The sequence below is a fragment of the Triticum urartu genome, chromosome 6 (assembly GCF_003073215.2).
Source record: "Triticum urartu cultivar G1812 chromosome 6, Tu2.1, whole genome shotgun sequence".
NCBI classification, from domain to species: Eukaryota; Viridiplantae; Streptophyta; class Magnoliopsida; order Poales; family Poaceae; genus Triticum; species Triticum urartu.
Window position 1 is genome coordinate 15,152,014 of NC_053027.1, and position 26,377 is coordinate 15,178,390.

Genomic DNA, 26,377 nt, shown 5'->3' on the forward strand with positions numbered 1-26,377 from the left:
TCAAGGGGTCTGCGAAGACAACTACGGCTCTAGGGCGCTGGTCCGTGCAGTCGTGCAAGCAGACTTCTCATCTGTTATCGGCAAGGTCAAACCAGCTCTGGTAGAGGAGCAGTGACAGCGGCGCGTCTGTGGCTCGTTCTGACGACAGTAGTTGTCGTACGGTGGTCTCGGAATCTCGGTGTACTTTTTATTATGTTTGAGGTGCTCTATTCTTCGAGTGAACTTCATAATAGATTTGGATCATTTCCATACAAAAAGGTGTTAAAATTGTGGTTTCAAGAAAAATTATAGTATATATTCTCTAAATAAACAAAAAAAACATTGAGCTTCCAAACGCATTCTAAGCCTCATTTTCGTTGTGGAAAAGGTAGAAAATCCCTTCAGAAGATATACATGGGCATCGATTCGATCTGGTTCTGGGGGGGGGGGGGGGGGGGGGGGGGTGTCGAATGTAAACCATGCAAAAACTTGAAGTATCGAAAACATGCCTTTTTAAATATAACTATTTACACGTATTGAGAAACAGGGCCAACTGGTAACATGGCGTGCGCCGGACAAGCGGGGAAGAGGTGAGATCTGCTCACTTACGCATCTCTAGGTAAAACTCCTAAAAGGGCTTAACTCCTCCAAAAGAGCCATACCTAGTCGAACTCTCATTTGGTTTAACTGCTTAAATTTTTAGGAGAAGCATCCGCCGACTCTTAAATTTGAGCAGTCGAAACACGTTCTCAGCAAAAGATTATCTCTCGCGCATGGTCACCTCTCTTTCTCGCTTACTCGACCGCCTCCACCCCGGCAGTGCCCCCAATGTGTTCCTAGCATGTCGGCCGACACTCTGCAGCCCGTCGATCTTTGGCCGCCAAATTCCGCGAGAATTCAGCGTTCATTTTTTCTTTGTTTTTTGTTTTTTTTTTCGTCGTCTCTAGCCACATTGACGCTCCTCATTGACGTCCCCGCCCGAGAGCAAAATTGCATCATGCGTGGAGTAACACATGCATGAAGGAAAAGCGGCCGATGGCCACATTCCAATGAATCCTTACGTTTCACACCATGGCATCGCGCCACTAGGAGAAGGATGAGGGGAAGAGCCTGTTTAGACGAAGAAGTGCCCGAGCCATGGCCCGTCAAGAACGAATTTCACCTATTTTCTCGACTACTTTGTCGTACGCTTACGTCGTGCATGATGAGCCTCCACCAAATTACTTTTGTGGGCATCTATCCTACGATCCTAGCTAGCTCAAGGGTATCATCTGGTGGCGAGAAGTCGTTGCTGGCCGCGTTAAAGAAAGAAGAAGGGAAAATGAAGAAGAATGAACTAGGAAGAAGAGGAAGAGAGACTTCCATATGGGGTCTTGTTCGTCTGAGGGTTAAATTTGGATGTTCGGTTAGATTTGTGTTTTAGAAACTCCTCAAATTTGAAGAGTTGAGATTTAAGAAGATATTTTGAGGGCCCAAATTTTAGGAGTTGGGTTAGATGTGTCTTTACCTCTTGATAAAATGGTCGCACGCATCACTTGATGCAGAGACAAGCGTTCATATAGACGCGCATACACTCACGTATCTCTGAAAGATTGAGCTCGCATATCATCTTGAGATTTACGAACTCACCGTAGGCACCTCGTCGTCGACGGGAACGTCTCCTCTCACTGAATATGCATCGCCGAAAATCCTAAAATAAATCCAAAAATAAATGCGATCACCAGGATTTGAACCCTGGCGGGCTGGGGATACCACAGTCCCTCTAACCATCCGACCACAGCATTGGTTTGCCAAGTTGACTATTTCTAGCAATGTAATTTGTATCTACGTACGGCCATCTGCATCCATAAGCGTGTGTTGTGTGCAGGCTGGCGTTTCACCACACCAAACGAAGATATACTACTCCTATACATGACATGCATGACACGTCCATTCATCCATGCCGTTAGGTTACCAGCAATGGCACAATTGCCAGTTCTCATAGAGGATGAAAGCGCCCCCGTCTCGGAAGCAACCCGGCAATGGCGGAAACGGCTGCCAACACGCGTGCGACATGCACAGCAGCGAGGTCAGCGGAGGGGAGCGAGACGTTGCGTCCCGCCATGGAAAATCCAGCTCGATCAGAAGCTTATAAATGGCGCCCTCCATGCATTGGAACTCCCCGGAGCTAGCTCGTGGGCTGGTGGCAGGCCATGGAGAAGCTGCGGTGGTCCGCGGAGTCGTCGTCGCAGGGTGCGGTCCCGGAGCGGTTCCTCATGCGGCTGGCAGCGGCGTCCCCGACGCTGGTGTCGCTGCCCGTCATCGACCTCTCCCGCGGCCGCGACGAGGTCCGCCATGCCGCCGTGCTCCACGCCGGGAAGGAGATCGGCTTCTTCCAGGTACGTACATTTATCCGGCAAGATACTTCTGCCCAAGTTATCGCAGTTTTTTTTAACAGGGCATAAACGCAGACGCTCATATATACACATACACTACTTCTATAAATGTATATACGTATATTGTAGCCTATGAGTACCTTTGAGAACTGATTTGGCACATTATCTTAAAATTGACGAAGTGCCACCGTACTTTTATAGTCGATGAGAACATAACTGTCGCCATTGAAAAGGCTTTTTTTTTGGACGTCACAGTTCAAAAGGCTAATAATACTGTTGGTACCCTTTTGCAGGTAATTCACGGCTGACAACACGTACGCAAGGCTAATACAGACTTGGCGCTCCCTACAATTAACGAAGCCAATGCTTTTATTAAAGAAAAAGCATATACAAATAGCAATGCAAGAGTTTTTTAACACAATATAATTATAGATGCTCACACATACGCACATATTCTCAACCCTATGAAGGCACGCACGCACGGATACCTTACTTCTATGAGCACTTTCGAGATACTGAGTCTACACAACATCTTAAGGTTGATGAAGTCGCCACAGACATGAAGATCACCCGCGAAAAGAGGTAAATACAACCGTGGTGCTTCAACTTGCCACGGATGTTCAGTTTAGTGTTTGAACTTGAAAAATACGCCAAACTGATTCTAAAACTTGGCACGGGGACGTAAAGTGCGTCGAGGTGGCACCATATATGCTGATGTGGCACAAACATGGCATGGGGTCCACTTATAACTATGAAATATAATTACTTGAATACTATATGTCTCTATGACTAGCCCTCCTGTTAGTACCTTAGCAAAAATAAAATGGAAAATTCGCTTGACAGGGATCGATCCAGCAGCCTGACACCTCGATGTACTAATGTAATATATTTTATTACATACCTCTATATTTATTGTGTGCACACGGATATTTGTGTAGCATAGAGTAATTATTAATTACACATGAATACTACCAAATCTAGGTTTTATTATTAATATTATTATTGACATATTTTTTAATTAAAAAATAATGTACGATAAATGGGCCACCGGCCGCAACCCATTTATGTATACAAGAGTTTTTGGTTCAAATACATTAAGTATGAGGGGCTGACATTGAAATGGAAATATGTTTGGTGGAATGATGAGCGAAATTTTCCCCAAGCGTCAGGTCGCAGCTTTGATGCCCGTCCAGTACATTTTTATGTTAATTTTCTTACTAATTACTGACAGGCGGCGCACTAGTCATAGGGTCATATAGTACTTAAGTAATTCTGTTTTGTACCTACAAATGGGCCCCATGTCATGTCAGTGCCATGTTAGCCATATACGATTCCACGTCGATACATTAATTAGCACCGTATTTGCACATTAGTATCAAGTTTTAAAACCAGTTTGGCGTATTTTTTAAGTTCAGACACTAAAGTGAACATCGATGACAAGTTCAGGCATCATTAATGTATTTACCTCGCGAAAAAAGTTAATTTGTTGCCTTCCTAACTTAGATTTTCTTCTATTTATTATCTCTCTTAGGATCACATAATACTACTATTTTAACATTGTACCATTATCTCTTTCATTTATTTATTTATTTTATCTCTTTCATTTATTTATTTATTTATTTGGCATGGAGGGACCATAGCAAATACGAACATACATATATAGAATCAAAAGTAAAACAATGTATATAGTACATATTTTATTGCTAAAAGATGGAGTTCTTATTTGTTGCTAAAGTTAAGTTCTTATACATTCCTCTAGCATGTGAACTTAGAGCTTGCCGACACTAATGTGATTGAGAAGCATAGTACCATACCATTTGTTATGTGCATTGTTGAGAAAATTAGCTGTTCGGTTGGCTGGCGAGCAAGGGATTAATAAGCTTATCGGCACGTTAATCGATCATTCAATCAATTAATCGGTTGATTTATCAGTTTATCGGATACTCTGTGACCCTACGAGTAGGGACTAATCGACAAGTTAACTGGTTAATGGGATGAATTCTTGAACAGGGGTTATGTGTAGTACTCCCTCCGTCTCAAAATAAGTGTCATTGTACTTATTTTAGGACGGAGCTAGTATGAAATAGTAAAATTGTGTTCTAGTAATCATTGATTGAACCGGAAAGATCGTACAAGCTCTCGTTTATAACAAGCAACCAAAACTTGTCATAGTTAATTCTTATGGTCATTTTTTTTGCGAGTTCTTATGGACAAATTTGCCCTCATGAATGGACGACGGCTTGGATCAAATGCTACTCATACTCCGCAACGTAAGAGGAAAGCGAGGGTGAATTAAATGCAAGGATCAAATTATCTTGAACAAATTCAATAATATTATGACACCAAACTTCGAACTTATCTGAGTTCAGTAAGATAATGAACATGCCAAACGTGTAGGTGATCAACCATGGCATGCCAGAGCGTACAATGAGGGAGATGGAGATGGCGTGCGGCGACTTCTTCCGCCTCCCGACAACGGACAAGGCAACACTGTACTCGGAGGACACCGGGCAGACCAACCGGCTCTTCTCCAGCACCATGTACAGGTCCGCCGCCGGTGAGAGCTACTCATGCCATTGCCTCCATCTCGCTTGCCACCCCGTCGAGCGCACCAAGCCCGCCTGGCCCGAGAAGCCCGCCGGGCTCCGCCCCGCCCTCGAGAACTTCATCGTCCCCGCTCGCAGCATCGCGATGGAGCTCCTCCGTCTCCTCTGCGAGGGCGTCGGGCTCCGGCCGGACTACTTCGAGGGCGGCCTCACCGGCGGCGACGTGATCGTCGACGCGAGCCACTACCCGCCGTGCGCGGACCCGGGCCTCACCCTCGGCCTGCCGCCGCGCTATGACTGGAACCTCATCACCGTGCTGCTCCAGCCCGGGTACGTGCGTGGTCTGCAGGTGCTGTACAATGGCGATTGGGTCGACGTCGAGCCCATACCGGGAGCGCTCGGCATCAGCTTCGGCCACCAGCTGGAGATCGCCACCAACGGGGCGCTCCGGAGCGTGGAGCGCCGGACCGTGGCCAACGCCGTCGTGGGGAGGACCTCGGTGGCTGCCACCATCATGCCGACCATGGACTGTGTGGTGGGGCCCGCCAAGGAGCTCGTCGGCGAGGGCAGGCCGGCGAGGTACCGGAGCGTCGCGTTCCGCGACTTCATGCACGTCTACAAGACACTCGGCGCGTGCAAAGAGAGCGTCGAGGAGGCCTTAAAGATCTCACCATATCAAGCATCATCATGGTACATGGGTATGGATACTACTAATGAAGGAAGAAGAGTACATTAACCAAAAGCAACATCATTGTGATGATATGATAATGTACTTACTATGAGTGTGTACCATGACATGAAGTCATGAAATGTGTGTACTCTATGTATCTGTTTGGATCCAAACTGGTAAGAAACAATTCAGATGGAATATACTGGTAAAAGGCATGTGGCATACACGTACATAATGTAAGAAATGTGATTTCACATCGTGATTGTTTTTGTACTTACTACTTGCTTACTCCCTTTTTCTAAACAAAACTTTGGTATTCTTGTTAAGGAGCCCGCGTGTTTTGACGGGTTTATAAACTGGTGGCACATCATGATTCTAAATCATGCAATAACTACAACTACTTTCCATATCAAGAAAACATATATTTCCAAGCTACTTCCTCCGTTCCTAAATATTTGTTTTTTTTTAGAGATTTCAAATGGACTACCACATACAGATGTATATAGACATATTTAGAGTGTAGATTCACTCATTTTGCTCCGTATGTAGTCACTTGTTGAAATCTTTAGAAAGACAAATATTTAGGAACAGAGGGAGTAGTAAATAGGGCAAACCGAAAACATGTGCTTGCACTGATAGTCATCCAACACAACCATTTTATGTTTCAAAGAAAATGTTGATTTCTACTTAAGACGAGGTTATATACATGCACACCTTGTTTCATATTTGTGGAACAGTTTTGCTAAGTCCCGGTCGACTAAGACTTGGTTATGTCTCAGTAGATGCTATATTCGTTTGATCTTGCATTGAGATCCGTAAAAAAAAGGAAAACTTTTTAGTTTTTCGTTTTTCTTCTTATATACTACTTCCTCCGTCCGCGAATAAGTGTACATCTTCCTTTTGTCCTAAGTCAAAACTTTTAAATTTTGACCAACTTTATAGAAGAGAGTAGTGACATAGGAGTATATGACATCAAATTGGTATATTATGAAAGTACATTTCAAAATGGATCTAGTGATACTGATTTAGTGCCATAAATGTTGCTACTTTTCCCTATAAAGTTGGTCGAAATTTTAAAAACTTTGACTTAGGACAAAAGCTAGAACTACACTTATTTACGGATGGAGGGAGTATGTCACTTGACTGAGACTTGGTTAAGTCTCAATCAACTAGGACCTAGCCACACCCTTTGTGGAAAGAACTTGATTTTTCAATTTGATACAAGTATTGTTACAAGTCCAGCTAGCCATTTGGGGAATGTACATGGTATACTCACCCTTGTGGTGCTATTGGTGCACCGGATGTCGTAGCGCATTTAAATTATTTAAAAAACCCTGGAAAAAATCTCGCACATTAACCCAACATCAATATATGTTATCACAAATTTTCATATCAAAATTTGAAACGTTGCTCAAATATAAAAATGACATATTTGACATCAATGTGATAATACATCAATGTGGTAATGAGCCAAATCTAAAGCTTAATGTATGTTATGTACTATTCATTGTCGAATTTATCATTTTTTGTTTTGTTTAAAATTTTGTAACAATATACTTTGATGTTGTGTGAATGTGTTAAAAAATTTCAGAATTTTCTATTGCCAAAGTTGCTATTAGAGCCTTAGTTTGATGTTTTGGCAGGAACACTGCCTCTTTCAAAGGTCTTGTACTAGTAGTAGGGATTTGTCTGTTTTTGCTTTTTGCTCAAAAAAATATGTTTTAGCTTTAGATGTACTCCCTCCGTTTTTAGCTTTGTCGTAAATCAAACATTATAAATTCCGACAAAGTTTATAAAAAAATAACATCTACAATAACAAATAAATATCATTACATTCATCATTGAATATATTTTCACAACACATATACATGTCGTAAATGTACGTATTGTTTTATATACTCCCTCCTTCCATCTATATAGGGCGTAATGCATTTTTTAAGACCGCCTTTGACTATTGACAAGATTAATAGTACATGACATGCACAATGTGAAAATTATATCATTGAAAGCTCCTTTCACACATGAATTTAACGGTGTACTTTCTGTAAGTTGCATGTCATATATTATTGCTCTAATATTTGGTCAAAGTTAGCCTCGAAAAACGCATTAGGCCCTATATAGATGGAAGGAGGGAGTAAATTTTATCAAATTTGACTTAAGACAAAACTAATATGCATAACAAGTAACAACAGAGGGATGTAAACCAAGTCCCGATGAGAAAATAAACTATCAAACTAGATAAAGCTAACTAAACAAGTCTTGCAGATCCGTTTATTTGTCATTTACATCCCTAGAGTACATAATGATTGTGTGCCAAGATAGTCAAGACATATACTCCCTCCGTCACTAAATATAAGCTCTTTTTTGAGATCAAATATAAGCTCTTTTAAGCCAAGATAGTCAAGACATATACTCCCTCCGTCATTAAATATAAGCTCTTTTAAAGATTTCATGCATTTTAGAGAATAGATTCATTCATCCATCATCGCCGCACTCAAAAAAAAACATCTGTCATCTGCTTTGATCTTCCAACGACAAAGTGGAACACGATGTAGCATGGAAAGCAAAGCGCTGTTAATTAATTTATCAGGTCCTGGTAACAACTTTGCTTATGGAAACATACAACAGATGATAATTACTAACTGATTATTAACTAAACACCAGCTCATTTCCATTATCACTGTCCCTTCCACATGAGAACACATGCATCCTCTGGTTGCACCACTAAACCACCTACCACATAACAATGGCTATTAAAGGAAGTGTTCCTCTTTACAGTAAACAAACAAATACCCAACATACTCCCTACTACCCACACAGCATTCCCTTCTTCTCATGGCCGTAAGTCAACGACGCATGGCGGCGATGATGATGCATGGAGAATGTGCCCGTCGCGTCACAAGTGGCTCGGCCGCCTCTTGCCTGTGTCGGTCCGCTGCCGCTTGGCAGGCTTGGCCCAGTGGATGTCCCCGATGCCGGGCGGCGAGCTCCCCCCGCGGTCCGAGTGCGCGCCCCACCCGGGCATGGACTGCTGGGACGGGTGAGAGTCCCTCTGGAACGGTGTCCTCGCGCCTCTGGGCGATGGCGCCGGGCCCAACCGGCCAGTGTTGGTCGGGGAGAGCGGTCCACGGGGGCCTGAGCTGGACGGCGACCCGATGCTGGACCGAGCCCGGTCTTGCCTCTTCTTCTTGGCGATGAACAGGTCGCCAGGGTGTAGCGGCAGCCCTGGGCTGTCGAGGCTCTGGTCCCTGCTGCCTGGTCCTGAATGCCTTGAGTCCCTCTCGGGTTTGGCCCGGCTAGGAGCCTCGCCGGCCGACGCGTGATGGCTGTGCTTGCCGCTGCCGGGACCATGCTGCTCCACTTCAGTGGTGGCGGAACGGCGCTTCAGGCCTGAAGCCAGGTGCTTTGCTGATGGGACAGCCGTGCTGCTTGCACCACCTCCGGGATTCGAAAACGACAGCGAGTCCTTCACCTCTTGGAAGTCAGAGTCTGGGAAGGCGATCTTCATTATGTTGAAGAATAGGTTGTGGAGAATCTCAGCTTCTACCCGGACCTGCATTTCCATGAGCAAATTAAGATTCTATTACGCCAGACCCACACGCCATGATTAACTGAACAAAGATTGCAATATATAGCTACAAGTTTACAAAACTATGACTAGCAAAAGTATGTGATGACATATCGTTCTATATATAATCGCCACAATATTAGTTTTTAGTAATAAAAAGACCAACCAATAGTAGTCCAAATACAACTACTAAGATGAATAATCAGCTAACTTAAGAGGCCATGGACCATGGTGCAAGTACTACTTCAATTGACCCATATCTAAGATGGATAATCAGTTAACTAACAAGACGAATTCAAACTTCCATAAGTTGCCCCTACTTCTGCTTATTCTGATGGTTGTTTACACGTTGGTCTGAGTAAATTGACAACAATCATAGACAAACCCTTCATATTATCCATTCATGCGTGCAGTTAGTGTTATGAATCCATAACATATACTTATTGCAGACACATCATATATCAAGTTAATGTTAGCTCTTCAGAGATGTGAAAGCTGAATATTCTCAAAATAAAACAGGTGTGATCATGGACACTGTTTCTTGACTCATGGGGCATGTTTCAGGAACAGAGTAACGCAGTGCTCGTGAGATTAATATAATACCGGTACAGAAGGCAAAAGGGAGGCCTGGTCTAATGCTATAGATTACCTCATGTCTGTAGCCGAAATGTTGAACCACACTCTTCAACATCTGCTGCATGTCCGCTATGAACTCAGCTACGCCGCTATACTCTAATCCATCAACTCGTAATTCGATTTTCTGTAGGTCGAGGGTGCTTCCAGCCACACCTTTGGATGAAGAATTTTCATTCCTTCGCCACCAAGAAGCTATGTTGGGTATTTTTTGGTGTCCCTCTTTGCCAATTCTCCTCCAAAGCTTGCTTATTACATTCTTACACTGCAGTGATCAAAGATGAGATAAATCATAACCCAGCAATCAAAAGCTGATTTCTGGAAGGCCAAACGACACGAGTAAAAGTCACAGAAGCGATCCCATGTTCTCGATAATACAGCATCATTCTGCTATGTGATAAATGCCATACGTACAAAATAGAACAGTAGTTCTAATTTCTTATTTGCAGAGATTTAATCCCAGTATTTACTATGGCCATGAAACACCTCGTTTCCAAGACTGTAAACTACATTGTTACAACTGCTGTGGGAACCCAACATGTTCCTGTTCACCAAATGGTTCAAAATAAACATAGCGTGGGACATTAAGCAATTGCCATATTCATGCTTTCCCAAAAGAAACGAATCTAACAGCTACCCCATTGCTAACCCTGCTTCCTTAATCTACTGCTGGCACGGGTGAGGTCCAAACAGGCCCCCATAACCATATTTGCTAAAGCGCAACAAAGTAAAATACTGCAAGTATTCCCAACATAAGTTATCATGGTTGTCTAAGGTGTTTCTAAAGAAGAGGCAATGGGTATTTTTAACAGGGCAAACCATCATAGACATACAAAGAAGAACAGCGAAATGCTAACCTTTCTCTGCATACTGTCAGACATCTTTGTGCCAGCAGAATTGATGACCTTGTTGCTCCAATTCTGCTTGGAGTGCTCAGCAGATCCCTCCCCAGACCCAGACAAGTGGGTAGATTTCGCTGCCCTAGAAGCAGGAGAAGCCTTTACAGATGGCATGTTACGCTTCTGTTTCACTACCGGATGAACCGTGTCTTGCTGCCTGGAAGTAGGATCTGCAGGAGCATGGGCATCTTGCTGTGAATCATAATCACCATCTCCTGGGAATAAAAGGCGAGCACCACGTTGGGGGAAGGTACCATCTGCACCAGATCTATCTTCCTGTTTATCGGTACTAGGTCTTGGACGAGTTCGGAGACTCCTTTTGCGTTTTATTTTTGGCTGCAGGACCTGTTCATCCTCACCATCATCCCGGTCATGGTTCCAGCTTCCTGATTGCTGTAGATCCATATGTGAGTCCCCTGATAATGCAATCTCTCCGTCCTCCAAGTCATCTGACTGTAAATTCATCAGTAAAAAGGATAATTGTACAGTTAACTTTTCATTCAGAAATAAAAAGAGAGCAGAAAGAAATAAGTGCCAGGTCTCAGACATACAGTTCTTTTTGGAAAAGTGCCTGGGCGGGAATCTAATGCAGATAGAGACCGCAACTTCTTCAAAGATGAGGAAGGGGCTGGTGGTGGTAATCTCCGGCTTCCAGATGAAGATCCTGTAGAGCCAGCTTCTTCAGACTTGTGACCTTTTCCACTTCCTGTCCCTTGTTGAAGATCGTACCCATCATCATTGTTAGGCTCTTCTTCCTCCGATTGATCTTTGTTATCATCATCAGGTACTGAATCATCATTTTCCTCTTCCTCTTCAGATTCTCCTGCTTCTTCTTCAGGGTGAGATGGTGTGTTCCTCTCCTCATCATCTTCTTCAGACTCCTCATCATCTTCATCTTCATACTCCCGGTAGATAGAGTACTTACCAGACCCCGTGGGTCGCCCCCTTCTTTTCTCGAGTTTGTCACCATTGTCAGGAGCACTGCCAGATGCATTTCTGGCAGGCTTTTTGGTTAAGCTCGCCACAACACAGTCAACATCTGTAGAGCCAACGCGGAGCCACTTTGGAACCTGATTATGTTTCATCATATCTCCTGTCCAATCGAATTCTTCATCCATCTGATCAAAGAGCTCGACTTCCTCTTCAGTCCGAGCAATCATACGATTAACTTCCTGTAGCGAAGGAACATCATGAAGACTTTCTTGATACCTCTCTTCATCATGCAGCAGTGTCTCCAGAGTCATGCGCCTTTCCTCATGGGTCGTTCTTTGATCAAAACGACCAGCATTAATGACTTCATCTGCCATATCAATTTTGTATTGTTGGATATTATTGCGGATGAGACTTTCGATTGAACCCATGTATCTGTCCTTTCCAGCAAGGTCATCCTCCAGATCTCCACTTCCTCCGTTCCTCAATTCATCCTCTTTGTGATAACTTGAGATGTTATCAACAACGGCCTCCATGTAAATAACCTTTACCTCCCTAGTCTGCCCTATACGATGGGCCCTTGCAACAGCTTGTTCTTCATTTTGTGGATTGGGATCGGGGTCATAAATTACAACAGTGTCTGCACTCTGAAGATTCAGACCTCTACCAGCAGCACGGATACTAAGCAAGAATATAAAACACTCAGAACCAGGCCTATTAAAATCAACAATTGCTGATTCACGGTCCTCCAAGCTAGTTGTTCCATCAATTCGCCTGTAAGCAAGTTGCCTCCATTGCAAATAGTCCTCCAGGATGTCAAGAAGTTTTGTCATGGTGCTAAAGAGGAGAACACGGTGACCAGATCTATGAAGCTTGATTAAAATCCTATCAAGATTCCACAATTTCCCGCAAGATCTGATAATAAAATCCTTCCCGTAGTAATTCATAAAGGGATATGACAGCAAAGGATGGTTGCAGACTTTCCTCAGTTCCATGCATTTGTTTTGAAGATTCTTATATGTCTTGGCCTGGTACATTGGATTTCTTTGGATACGTATTTTCTCATCTTCCGGATCAACTCTAATGGTGCCAGTGGATTTGATCCAATCATATATAGCACCTTGAATGGCAGACATTTTGCACCTCAAAACAATAGAGTCCTGCACATTGCATGCCAAGTAAATAAAGCTGTGAGTTTAAAGAACCAAGTTACCAACAAAAAAGCAATTAACTTCAAAACTTGTACATAGAATGACAAGGGCGAAATTATGGTACCTTCCGTGGAAGTGAACCTTCAACATCTTCAACACGCCTACGTAGCATAAAAGGTTCCAGAATTTGATGAAGCCTGTGAATAATAATAACTTTCTTCTCGGTCTCCAACCAATCATCTTCTTCGTTAGGTGTAGGAGCATCCCTCTGAAAAGGCTTTGAGAACCAATCTTGAAATGCCTTGCGGTTGTCAAACACTTCTGGAAGCAACAAATTTAGAAGGGACCAAAGCTCCTTGAGATCATTCTGAAAAAATTGTAAGAATGTATTAAATAACAATCTAAAATAAACAATAACCATGCGGTAAAACAAATACTGTGGCATACAAGAGAAAAGGAACTTCCAGGAACTGAGGCTCCGTCAACATATCACAGTGTATGGCTATATGCCTATATCAGCATTAGTTGAATAATCGGTAAACATTTATTGGGCTTGCCTGTAGAGGAGTGCCAGTGAGAAGGAGACGTCGCTGGCAACGATAGCGATCAAGATCACGGGCCAAGACTGACTCTCTGTCCTTCATTCGTTGGGCCTCATCAATTATAATGTACTTCCAGTCAATTCTTGAAAGCTTAGAACGATCAAACATAACAAATTCATATGTTGTCACAAGAACATTAAATTTGACAGCCAAAACCTCCTGCAAGATGAAATCCGAGAAAAAAAATGTTCAGAAGCAAATATTTCAACAAAAGCTAAATCAATAATGAAATTCACATACATTTGCCACCAAATAAGCTTATCTATGAGAAATAATAACAAAAAAACAGATCAAACCCTGTTCAGGTATAAACAGGAACATAGTATAACAGTACCCGTGGAATATGCACAGCCTGGGGGAAAGCCCTCCTTTTTGGTAAAAAAAAAAGTACCCATGGAATTGAGAAAATTCAACCCCTGTACAGCATCTGAAGCGTAGCTTCACTGGTATGAAAAACAAAAACCAGAATATGTGCTACAGAGTTTCATTTACTCTAAATAAAACCAAGCCATGTGCAATGATGACTTTGTGTCTTGTATATATATGGACAGAGTACAGTTTGGTGAAGAAGTTTGTACGTGCCAGTAACCCATTTCTTGTAGGTCAGTTTCCCCATTTATAGTAAAACCAAGCATACGAATTAATTTTAGAGCAAAAAAATACTATTATAGAAGACAAGCCTGACGCATAAGGTGAAAGCCTGAAGCGACAAAGTAATCAGTAAGCACATTGTTTCTAAATAAGATATGCATGGTTTATGATTTCCCCGCTGTTAGAATATTGTTCAGCAAACAGCAGAGCTACTGCTATGCATTTTAGAAGATGATTGTGTTTGCTTACAACAAAATATATCTAAAAGGCAATATGCATCAGAATCTTTGAGTGCTAAAGCATAATAAGTACAGATGTAGCAACTTACTTGAGAGAACAACTTTTGCCTTTGATCCTTTGCACCAACATAAAAGATGCAAGATGCGGATGGTAACCAATTTAGCAGTTCACTCTGAACCAAGAACAGAAAATTAAGTTAAAACTTATGCTTCTAAGCTCATTTTTGTATCACAAAACTGATACGGGAAAAAAAAGCACCTTCCAATTGACCAAGACAGCATTTGGCACTATTATGAGATGTGGTCCATAATTCCCTTTAAACTCCATCAAGTATGCAATCAATGCCATGACCTGTTTAAGCAAAAAGGTGAACAACCATGAAAAGTCAATCCTAACAGCATGTCAATCCTAGCAGCATGGCATTGAAGGAAGAGTGGAGCGATCCGAAGACATGGTGAAATAACTAAAATCCAGCAGGTGGAACACAGCAAGAAAGGCACACCTGTACAGTCTTGCCAAGACCCATCTCATCAGCCAAAATGCCATTCAATTTATTATTGTAGAGCGAAAGCATCCATTGAAGGCCCACCTGGATAACCAGAAAAACAAAATTGTAAAACAAATTGTGACAGACTGACAGGTCACAACAATATTAACATTAGTATTAAAGACAAATAGTTGAGTTGAAGGGAAATGATACCAGTTGGTAGTCCCTTAAAGTTCCTAATCTCAAAAGTGAGGGCTGCTTTGTTACTTTTTCAGTCACAGCATGAGCTAACATATAGTACCTATAAGAATAAAACAGGTCAAAGTTTGTTAAGGCTAAAAGGTAGATTTTGCAGACCTTGTTGATCTGCACAAACTTTATCCCAAATGTGAAATAGAACAATTGTTGGTTCCAGATTAGAGAACAATTGTATGTGAAAGTTACTCAGAAGTCGATAGCATACATAAATTTAATTTATAGTGCTCTCTGAAATAAATATAGTGGGTCAAGAGAACATTACAACAGAACCACATTCCCATTAGTTAATTACTTACTTGTTAACAGATGCATTTTCCTCCCTTGGTGCATTCATCTCTGAGAATGTGTTTCTTATCATAACCTCCTGGCCAGCACATTGTGCAGCAGCCTTCACTTCTTCTTCAGAAAGACCCTGTTAAACAAACAATCAGCAAACTCATTATTTACAAGAATAGTCACTAGGAACCTAAAGAGTAGAGACTGCAGCCTGTGGCGGATGTGCAGTGCATTGGAGTACAGTTATACCCGACTTATTTGATAATGCAATATACTCCAGTACAATTACACACAAAGGATATGGGTTCATACCCTTTTCCCCTTCAGTAATAATTGATGAAAGGTAAATAAAGGGTGCATGCTAAATTTGTTTTGCTTTGGAAGCTGAACAGCACTGCAGTTAGTTCCAGTTTTCTGGTCATTAAACTTTTTTTTTGAATTAGCCAGAAACAATGGTTGAGTCCGAAATTGTTGACTCATCCAGTACAGATTTGTAATCTGTCTTCTGGTTACTCAGCGAGCAATCTAGTAGCCCGATGGGCACTTGGGCAGCCATGGGAGAAGAGAGTTAAAGAAAATTAAGCTCCTACTGATGGGCGGCAATTTCCCAGAGTAGGTGGTTAATGATCATGTTCTGCCACCAACAACTTTTATACAAATGGTTTTAAACAGTTAAAATAGAGATACTGTCCATAGAATCTGACAACCTAAGAAACCAAAGGTGGCAGAAAAGCTAATTTCATTTTCGAAAGAAAAGAATGTCATAATACCTGTGCCCGTGCAGCTGCTGCTGCAGCATTTGCTGCCTCTTCTACTTGTTGCTGATTCTTGGTAGCAGTAATTTTCCCACCGAGTTTATAAAGGTACTCTTCAGTCTGGGACAAGAACGAAGATAGAACATTGTATCTTTGAGCTGCATCACCAGGAACACTAGTTTGTTGTTCCAATAGTATTTGACGATATCGTTCCACATCATTGTTTTTTAGTGCCTCCATTCTTTTGCTTCGATCATCATCCTTTTTCTTTGAGAATTCCCTCAGCATCCTTTCATGGTACTTGGCCACCCCTCTGTTACGAGTTATTCGTGCATCACGTATAGCCCAATGTGCTTCCAAAAGCTTCTTGCGCCATTGGAAAATGGATTTCAGCTGCTTCTCTCTCGAGGCCTTTTGCATCTGCTGAACTTGCCTTATAAGCTCGACGCGTTGGCGCTCGCATTGCTTGACAAACTTCCTGTATATCCTATCAGGCATCGCCATTATTTCTTGTTGCACCTCTTCAACTTCATCCCTCATGCGAGCCTGGCGCTCTAGGAGTCTCAGCTTTTTTTCTTCAATCTGTAGCCTCAAAACAAGATCTGGCCGGATCCTTTTCCTCTCTAGATTAATTGAAAGCAAGCCGCTAATCTTTTTCAAGTTATCCTCTCGTTTCTTGCCAAGAACCATCATGCCTTCCTGAGCCAACAAATCTTTCATGTCATAACCAAGTGCCAGACTACCGTTGTAATTTGCAGGGGGCATGGAATCATGTTTCCTAGTAAAGGACGGGAAATCAAATAATGGACCATGATATTTTCTGGGAACATCCCTTGGAGATGGTGCGCTACTTGTAGAGGCAGCTCTTTTTGCCTGCTCAGCATCTGCCGAACCACTATCGGTCGGTACAGATTTTCCCCTTTCACCACTGTAATCACTTCTCCCAGGTGTTCTCTGGATACCCCTTTCTGGTTCCTGCTCTGATTTAATGGGAGCAGTGTTACTTTGTTCAGGTGCAGAAACTGGTAAAATTCTAAGAGGCTCCTTGGGTGGAACTTCTGTCACTTGCATGGGGCCACTTGCAGAACCAGTTTTTTCTTCCGAAGCAGAAACCTCCGCCTTTGGTAAAGAGGGTCCCTTCAACAATAGAGGTTTTTCAGGAGCTTTATCACCACTCTCCATGGGCCTTCCTTGTTCATCAGCATTGACTGAAGCAGCCCTTTCACGATTGGGTATTACTGGAGGTCCAGAGATCAGCTGCGTCTGTGGGTCCGGCAGTGGCGGAGGAGACATGATTAATTCAAGAACTTCCGGTGGGAGTGTACGGTCACCACGCTGAGATGCAACAAAAGAGAAATAAGAATTGCAGCAGTATGAGATTGATCAGCTTAAACCAGAGTAAAATTGTACTATACTGGAACTCATGAGAAAAAAAATGCATGAACACAAGACACATCCAAATTTAGCTTTCTTGTACCTTCAGACGCCGAAAAGCTAATATTTGAGCTTTAAGTACATGAAGTTGATGTTTTGTGAAATTCGAATTCGGCCGACCACCTTGAGTTGGGGCCTGTGATCCTCCTGTTTCACCAGGAGTTGCTGTAGGGGCAGTAGCTCGATTAGCCTGCTGCAACTGTCTTGCATACTGCAGCTGCATCGCTTCTGAACTCGCAAGGGTATTCTTTGGATTGGGCTGCTCAGAAATCTTATTCCCGTGTCCAGAACTTTGGGTCATATGCATCATTTGCCCGGCGTTGCCCATTGTCATGGGTGGCCTCACAGCCCTCTCATTTGAACTTTGGGCAGAAAACTGCTGCTGCATCTGCAAGTTGCTCGGATTCGCCATCTTTGTCTCTGCTCCAGCAGAAACAGAAGAACTAGGCAGGGGAGGCTGCCGGAGCTTCAATGGAGCCTGACCAGGATTATTCCCATTTACTGGGGCATCACTGTTCACCTGCCTAGGAAGCATTTGCTGATTCTGCTGCTGTTGTTGCTGCTGCTGTTGCTGCTGTTGCTGCTGCTGCTGCTGCTGCTGCTGCTGCTGCTGCTGCTGCTGCTGCTGCTGTGCAGCCATGTTTGTCGTGTTCTGCTTCTGCATGGCGGCCATCCTGGACTGCCAGATAGGTATGATTTGAGAAATGAGACTTGCATTTGCAGGATCAGACAGATCGATTTTCTGCTCCTTTGCCCAGGCATGGATAGCTTGCAACGGGATACCACCCATGCTGGCCATGCCCACTTGACCTTGCATTGGCTGCATCGGCCTCACCATACCAGCTGATGACATCTGCTGCCCAGGGATTCCTTGCGGTGGCATAGGAGGCCTCATGTCACCGCTCCTTTGCTCGCTGCTACCGGCCCGCTGCCCCTGCTCTGGCTGCTTCTCCGCCTGCTGAAGATGCTCGGACTGTCTCTTAAGCATCTGCGCCTGCGCCTGTGCCTGGGCCTGAGCCTGAGCCTGAGCCTGAGCCTGGGCCTGGGCCTGGGCCTGAAGGGACATGAGCTCCTGCATCTTCGCGGGGTTGGCAGCCGCATCCTGGTCCCCCCTTGTGGACGGTCCTGCCATATTCATTTTGGCCTGCTGCTGCTGCTGCTGCTGGAGTTGCATCCCATGGGACTTCTGCTGCTGCATCAGAAACTGCATGTATGCCTGCTGCTGCATTGTGCTCTGGTTGTACTGCTGGCCCGCCACCAGGCCCTGCGGTCCACCGGGTTGGGGCAGGCCCCTCTGGCCCTGGAACGGCCCCATCGGGCCCGAGGACTGGGGGAAGCCGCTCCCTCCGCCCATCATACCATGCGGCATACCGGCCTGGTAGGATTGCTGCTGCTGCTGCATCATCGCCTGCAATAACAGAAGACAACCCGTTCAGAAATCACAACCTAGCAGAAATTAAGTAGTGGCCGAAGAGAGAACTCAAAACCCCAGCCGGAGAATCGCATCGCCGACGTAACAGAGCCAAGAATTCTTCAGAAACAAACACACATGCAATTCGATCACAGAGAGGAACAGGGCCGGTCCAAATCGGCCAGAGAACAATCCAAGATTGAGCCGCACAACAATCCCAAACCCAGCAAGAAACCAAGAAGCGCGAATTCGAGACGCACGGGACCCCCGTCGCCGGAGAAACCTGGACCGGAGACGCAAGAAACATGGAACTGCAAACCGCAGCCGCGCTGAACCCCACAAATGGAGGAGCTCGGGCGGATGGGGACAGGACACGCACCCACGGCACGCGCTCGCACTCCACTGGCAGTGGCTACCGTTGCGGCCAGGCAGGAGAAGCCGGCCCCAATAAAGGCGCCGCTTTTTTTTCTCCCAGATCCCAACGACCGCACGCGCGGGCGCGCGCGCAGAGGGCACGTTTCCCCGCCAATGGCGTCTGCTACCCGCGGAGATAAACCCACCACCAGAAAAATAAATTCCAACCCCCTGCACTGCCGCCGCGGCGGGGCAGGAGGCAGAGAGAGAGCACCAAGGCCGGCTCACCTGATTCCTGGCGAACCCTAGGTGCTGCGCCTGCTGCTGCTGCGACGCCGTGGCCGGCTGCTCCGGCCGCGGCGACGAGGCCGGCGAGCTGCCGGAGGGCGCCCCGCCGGGCTGCATGACGGGACCGGCCCGAAACCTCCTAGATCTGGCCGATTCGCTGCTCCTTCATGCGTCCCCGGCAAGATCTGGGTCGAGGGAGGCCGCGCGGGGAGGCGCGGGGTCGGATCGCCGCCGTGGACGGTCGCCGGCGACGGGCTGCGGGTGGTTCCGGTGGGGCGGTCAAGACCTAACCTTGGCTTCCGGCCTGCGGATTTTTCTCTCTTTATTTTAATGTGGGGGGGGAGCGTCGGGATATAGAGCGCTGGCTGGGAGTGACAGATGGCAAATTCGAGGGAAGCGGAGGGCCTTTATGTGAAACGACCGTATGCGCAAAATATGCACCAAGGCCCCCTGGGTTTGCTACATTTGCGTTAAGGGGGTGGTTTCTCGACGGTACCGACGCGCATCGACCGATGTCTGATATCCGATATGCGCAAGGACCGGCTTCGACATTTGCTATTTGCGAAATGCTATGCATGGATCTACGCTTTCTGTGGAATACAGTTAATGCTGGCTAAGAAATTCAATGTGCGCAATTTTCTGCTAAAGTTGAAATTTATTCGCATGTTTACCCCGTGCTTAGCTTGTGGTCAAGCAAATGTGGTAAGACGCGATAGGTGCGCTAACGATGAGGTGGGGTATATAGTGTGGGCGGTGTGGCAATTACTTTATTGACAGACAGGTGTAGGCCCTTCAAATAACACCGTGAATATGGAAATGCGAGGTTTGGGTCTCTTCTTGAGGTTATAGTTTATCATTAGACCTTTTTAGTATACTCCCTCCCTCCATCTATATAGGGCCTAATGCGTTTTTTCAAGACCGTCTTTTACCATTGACAAGATTAATAGCACATGAGATGTATAATGTGAAAATTATATTATTGGAAGCTTCTTTCACATACGAAATTGATGGTATGCTTTGTGTAAGTTGCATGTCATATATTATTGCTTTAACATTTGGTCAAAGTTGACCTCGAAAAATGCATTAGGCCCTATATAGATGGAAGGGGGGAGTATGATTGTTGATTGAAAAATTGTTTTGTACTGGTCATGACGTCGTATATCACATAGTGTTGGATATCCAATATGCCAGAGTCAAGCTAGGATCAACTCTAGCAGTTGCTATCTGCAGCCTTAGTTTGAAATTTGGACTGTTGTGTGCAACTGAGAAATTGTTTTGCACCGGTCATGATGTCGGACATCACATGGTGTTGGATATCCAATATGCTAGAGCCAAGCTAGGATCAACTCTGGCATTTGGAATGTTGTGTGTGATGTCTATATTTATGTATGAATTGTCCTAGGAAAACAACTTGTGTTAGGTGGAAAATGTATATGTGTGGCTTTGGTATTAAAGTTAGGACTTATTGGTATGGTGCCCAGGTGGTTTGCTTTTGATCGACCAATTTATGGTAATCCACAATATGTGTGATATCGAGGAGGTGGGAGGATATAATACGCAATGAATGTGTAAGAGACCAATGTAGCCTTCTTTCTCAAATATAAACCTCTTTTTCTGGAAGAGTTTATTCTTAGTTATTAAAGTATGTAATTTTTTACAGAGCAATTATGCAGAGGCATAACATTCGTGTCTAATTAAGCAAGGAGGCAATTATTTATATAGAGATTTACATATCACCGCATTAAAGCCATGTTTGTTTGGGTTTTTACTTCTGTTTTTACAGCTTTTCCACTTTGACCAAAAGCCATAAAAACTTCTAAATAGGCGCTTTTGAAGCAAATAGGTGCTTTTGGAGCTTTTATGACTTTTGAACATCAAAAGCCATAAAAGCTCCAAAAGCGCCTATTTAGGAAGCTTTTATGGCTTTTTGGCTAAAGTGAAAAAGTTGTAAAAGCAAAAGCAAAAGCCCAAAGAAACAAGGCCTAAGTTAACTCGAGGAGACTCCACTTGTCTATCCATTGATTCATGGTTATATATTGTTAAAATTGGTATATGTGAACCATTATACCATTTTTATTGGTCAATTCTATATTGAAGCCAGGAATCACACAAGGTTGCAAATCCCACAATAAACTACTTGCCACGAATCATATTGAAAAAAAAAACAATGGTACGTTGTGTATCAGCCATTGTTTGTTATCCAAAATAGACCAATTTCGACGTTGTATTTGCGACGTTAGTTGGGAGTTCATACAACAAAAAATGGTTCCCTACTTGTGTGAATCTATTCCTGTGGTATATGTTTAATGTTAGGTACGAAATTTGGGGTGCGCAACTTCCTCTGAAAGATAGGCCTTACTGGCATGTTACCCTAATGCTTAACCTGTGATCAACTAGTTGTGGCAAGGCATGGTACGTGTGCTAACAAGGAGGACGGGAGTATAGAGTGTGGAAATGAATTATTGATAGTCGAGTGTAGACCTCTCAAAATTAAGTGAAATGTGATGTGTGAGGTCTTCTTAAAGGTTAGAATTTTTTGTTGTGTCATTTCATTGCATGATTATGATTAAGAAATATATTGCATATGTCATCGTGTCATATATCACCTGTAGTCTAGCAACTAATATGCCAAAGCCAAACTAGGACCAACTTTGTCCTTTGTTATCCACAACCTTGGTTTGGAATTTGGACAACGGTGTGTGACTTCATATTTGTGTATTGGCTTGGAATTTCGACCACGAGACGTGTGTTCATATTTGTGTATGAACATGTCCTTATAAAGAAGACAACTAATGTTAGGTAGGAATTTTAATTTGTGCAGCATTGTCTTAAAGCTAGAAGTCATTGCTGTGCTACCCAGGTGGTTAACTTTTGATCGAGCAATTGTGGTAAGACCTGGTACATGTGCTATAAGGGAGGTGGGCGGATTTATATAGTGTGAAAGGAATTATTGAAAGGCCAGTGCAGTCTCCTTGTCGTGAAATGTAATGTTTCAGTCTTTTTTTATGGAATGAGTTTTACTGTTCGGTTGTTGCTGCGTGTAACTCTCAAGCGAGCAATTTAAATTAAGCAAGGGGGCAAATATTTGTATAGAGTTTCACCTCGTCGTAATATCTATCGAGTTGCCTCGAGAAAACATTGTTCATCTACCCACTAGTTCATGATCAAGTTCTTAAAAGTAGTTTTTTAATGGTTATCTAAAAAATAAATTGAACTCTCTCTTGAAAGAAAAAAAGTGTTTGATTAGAAATTAAGCTGTGTCAAATTGGTTTTCATAGACATTGGATTGAAAAAAATGTACGGCTCACGTTCTTTCTTCAACCTTCGGTCATCTTCTTCCCCTGATTGTGATCCAACCCAGGCCGGACTGCGGCCTGCCGAGCCCCCCCCCCCCCCCCCCCCCCCCCCCCCCCCCCCCCCCCCCCCCCCCCCCCCCCCCGCACCCTCCCGTCAACATCGCCTCCCGCCGTGCATGTACCGGCTCTGGCCATCCCTCTAAAACTCCCCGAGCACCAAATTTCTCTGACGAGTCCCTCCCACTTCCCCCGCCTTAATGAGTAAGGCACTAACTTTTGACTTGCCTCCGCCTAAGACTCACCGCGTCGTATCCGTCTCGGTTTATTGCCGGCCGAGTCCTCGCCGGCATCCCAAGGCCTTCCTGCTCTTGCCTCGACGATGTCGTATGTAGTTTTGGGACTGTTGTGTGTCATGTTTTCCCCCAAATTGACTAACCCCCCCCCCTCCAAAAAAAGCAACATATGTTTTGCTAAAGTGTTTATTACTACTCCATCCGTTCCGAATTACTTGTCGCGGGTATGGATGTATCTAGATATATTTTAGTTTTAGATACATTCATTTTTGCGATGAGTAATTTGGAATGGAGGGAGTAGTACGTAGGTGGCTAAGAGCAACTCTAGCAGACCCCGCAAAACAGCTTTTGCGGGCCGGCGCGGGCTGGCACAGATGCAGACTCCGCAAACGGATCCGTAAAAAAAAATTCGCGGAATATACTTTTTTACGGGTCGACTATGTGGGTTTTGCTCGGACACCACCATGACGACCCGTAAACAAATAAACTGCAAATCTCGCATTTGACATAAGATTTCACAAACAAGTTCAAATTCAAACGACACAAACAATTTTACGCGTAAACAGAAGCCGAGTTCATTACGGCTAACGCAAAAGAGGGCCCTGCAAAAGGTTTGCGCCCATGTCCGGCATCATCTTGATCGATCTTCACTCCACGCCATCGAGTCCACCTTGGAGTTCATCGGCGCCACCGAATCCACCTCCGGCGCTTGTTCGAAAGGGGCTTGATCAATGTCAACCGCGTTCGTGTCCAACAAGTTCATGAACTCGGTTGTTCCATTGTTCGAACCACCGCTGTAGCGAACGATAACAAGTCACGCGCTATCGAGAATAATGGCGAAAAATGAAAGGGAATCGCCAAGACCGAAGGCGCATACCTTCCGGCCATTTCGTCGAACACCTCGCTCGCGGGGGGAGCGGCATCGTTGAACGGCGTCGACGGAGCCCCTCCTTGCGGCGAGATGGAGCGAGAGGTTGAAGAAGGTGGCTTCTTTGAAGCTGGAACCTTCCTCCGCTTTACGCCTGTGACCTTGCTGACCTTCTCCGCCGCCGGTCGGGATCGCGCTGCCGCGTTGGCGCCCGGAGCGCGACGGGGGTGGACGGATTCCCGCCCTGCACGACAACGTTGCCCTGCCGCTTGTGTGCAGGCGCGGCTTGGGCTTGGGCGACGGCGGCGGGGCCAACTTCGCCGGCGACGAGATCCGCCCAAGCGGAAGGGGCGTGGTCGACCTCGGCGGTGACCGGGACAGCAGGGGGTCGTCCATGGCGGCGACGGACGGCCGGGGAAGAGCACCCGGAGCTTGCGGAGTGGGGGCAATGGTGGCGAAGGGTGCGGGGAGCGGGAAGGGTCGCGCGGAAATGTCCCTCCCACCAAATCTCGCGCGGGATAGGGGTTGAGCTCGGGTCGGCCTCCCAGCCCGTGAAGATAGAGGTTGGGGGAAAAGATTTGCCGCGCCACGCAAAAAAAATTGCGAGCCGGGGCGGGATGCGGGGTTTGCTCGTGCAGATTTTCTGGGCGGTTATTTTACGGGCCAAGGCGTTTTGCGGGATCTGCTAGAGTTGCTTTAGTAGGGTACGAGTCACATGGGCGTTATTGGGATTGGAATGCCCAGAAAATCCTAGTGCCGTGGTCAAAACTTTTGGTCGTTCGCATCATTTGCATAGCATCGCACGTTAGTGTGCCCAATTAGTATATGGTGCTCTTTTCCGCTTATATAGAGATTGGAAAATAATAGTAGGACGTGCAACGGCATCCCATCCCCATGGGGCGGCGATCGTGCATGTTACGAGCGCGCATGTGTTTGGACGCACCCATGTTGTGGCCAAACAAGCGTGCATGCTGTCACGAGCCCGAAGAGGTGCGCGGCAGCCGGCGCTGCTGATTCCGCGGACACGTGTGGCGCGTGTCTCGTCTCCTCGCTCGGGCAGACGGAGCATGGCGAAACCGACCGAGACACACGGACAGAGAGACGACCAATTAATGGCCGCCGCCGGCTTTCTTGGCCATTGACCATTGGCCCTGTTTGCATACTCTAACTCGGTTAAATAGATTTTCATTTTAGATTAATTTTGAACTAACTCTAATTAAAGAGGTGCTGGGATGACAGGGTTAGGTTGACAATAAATGCTCTTTCTTAATTATTTGACTATTTTGGACCCTATTACCTGCCGGATTTGATGGAGCGAGCCCTGGCCAAGGAAGATGTGGATGTGCCTGGCAAGGAGCCGCGTTGGCCTCTCGCACAGCCCGCCGACCGAATCCGCCGTCCCTGCGCAAGGAGTCGCGCTAGCCGAGGTCGACGGGACGGGCCGCGCAAGGAGTCGCAACGGCTTACCGGCGGGCGGATGGGCCACGAGGAGACGAGGGGGTTGGGGAGGATAAGGCGGGGCTGCTTACCGGCGACGGACGAGAGCGCGGATACGGCGAGGCGCCTTCACAGGCGATGCAAGAGGGAGGGAGGGAGGGAGGAAGGAAGAGGACGAGAAGTTTCGAGAAAGTGGGAGGAATCTGCTGCGAGGAGAGCGAGAGGAAATGAAGGAAGTATTTATTTGTAGCTTCGGCAGGACACGAGGATGCTCCCACGGTAGCGTCGCTGGTCAACGAGTCTGGCAGGGCAGGCGACAGCAGCGGCAGCTATGTGTACCTCTTGTGATTGCGGCCGCAGCAGAGCACGCACGCACGCACGTTAAAATTGTTCAGTTCCCGTGACAGCTTACCTGTCAGGTCGGGGCAAAAAAAAAATGGTCTTCGTGCTACATCAACATCTGAATTGCAACTCCACAACATTAGTAGCTCACCGCTCACGGTTTGCCGCGCCGTTTTTCAAAGGTGGGTGGTTTTTTTTACCTTGTTTGTACTGTATTGTGGGTGTTTGGCCGAAAGTATCCTTTTAATCTCGAGCTCAAATGCTCCTGCCATGAATAGTAAAATTACAAGACTTAAGGAAATGTTTGAAGTGCATGCAAATCTTCATCGCGAAATTGCGTTGGAGCAAAAAAAAAAGATGTTCAAAATGTGTTTGAAAGTAATATTTTCGGAGTATCGATTTTGTTTTTTTTTACCACGCCTTGCACCGATGTGATTTTGTGATGAGTTTTTGCATCCACTCCAAACATTCTTTAAAGTTTGCCACCAACAAAATCAGAATTTTTTAAACTTTTTCCTAAAAAGAAGTTACTGTTCATGCAGGAGCATTTGAGCTCGAGCTTATAAACTGCACATCCGTGTTTGGCATTGCTTGTTCGTCGCTATGTTCGGTGTCGCTCATTCATTTTTCAAATAACCAGCAAGGGATGTAAAGCCGACCGAGACCCTCCCTGACCAGTGGCCGCCAGGCACCC

At 45.1% G+C, this 26,377-nt stretch overlaps 2 protein-coding genes across 3 annotated transcripts; one reads left to right on the forward strand and one right to left on the reverse strand.

Moving 5' to 3' along the window:
* The first annotated feature begins 2,171 nt into the window (after nt 1-2,171).
* Nucleotides 2,172-5,636, forward strand: LOC125516388 (2'-deoxymugineic-acid 2'-dioxygenase-like). The gene is made up of 2 exons (XM_048681856.1): nt 2,172-2,357; nt 4,752-5,636. The coding sequence occupies exons 1-2, from the start codon at nt 2,172-2,174 to the stop codon at nt 5,634-5,636; spliced, it is 1,071 nt and encodes a 356-aa protein (XP_048537813.1).
* A 2,486-nt stretch (nt 5,637-8,122) lies between these two features.
* Nucleotides 8,123-19,789, reverse strand: LOC125513569 (ATP-dependent helicase BRM). 2 transcript variants are annotated; one of them, XM_048678700.1, is made up of 15 exons: nt 19,448-19,789; nt 17,438-18,802; nt 15,976-17,295; nt 15,226-15,341; nt 14,885-14,972; nt 14,687-14,773; nt 14,443-14,535; nt 14,273-14,356; nt 13,309-13,512; nt 12,876-13,118; nt 11,222-12,760; nt 10,925-11,123; nt 10,629-10,840; nt 9,788-10,036; nt 8,123-9,123 (listed from the first exon to the last, which is right to left on the reverse strand). In XM_048678700.1, the coding sequence occupies exons 1-15, from the start codon at nt 19,562-19,564 to the stop codon at nt 8,467-8,469; spliced, it is 6,573 nt and encodes a 2,190-aa protein (XP_048534657.1). In that variant the 5' UTR covers nt 19,565-19,789; the 3' UTR covers nt 8,123-8,466. The 2 variants fall into 2 exon arrangements, with proteins under 2 accessions (XP_048534657.1, XP_048534656.1); XM_048678699.1 differs by having other exon boundaries at nt 10,629-11,123.
* Nucleotides 19,790-26,377: the final 6,588 nt, after the last annotated feature.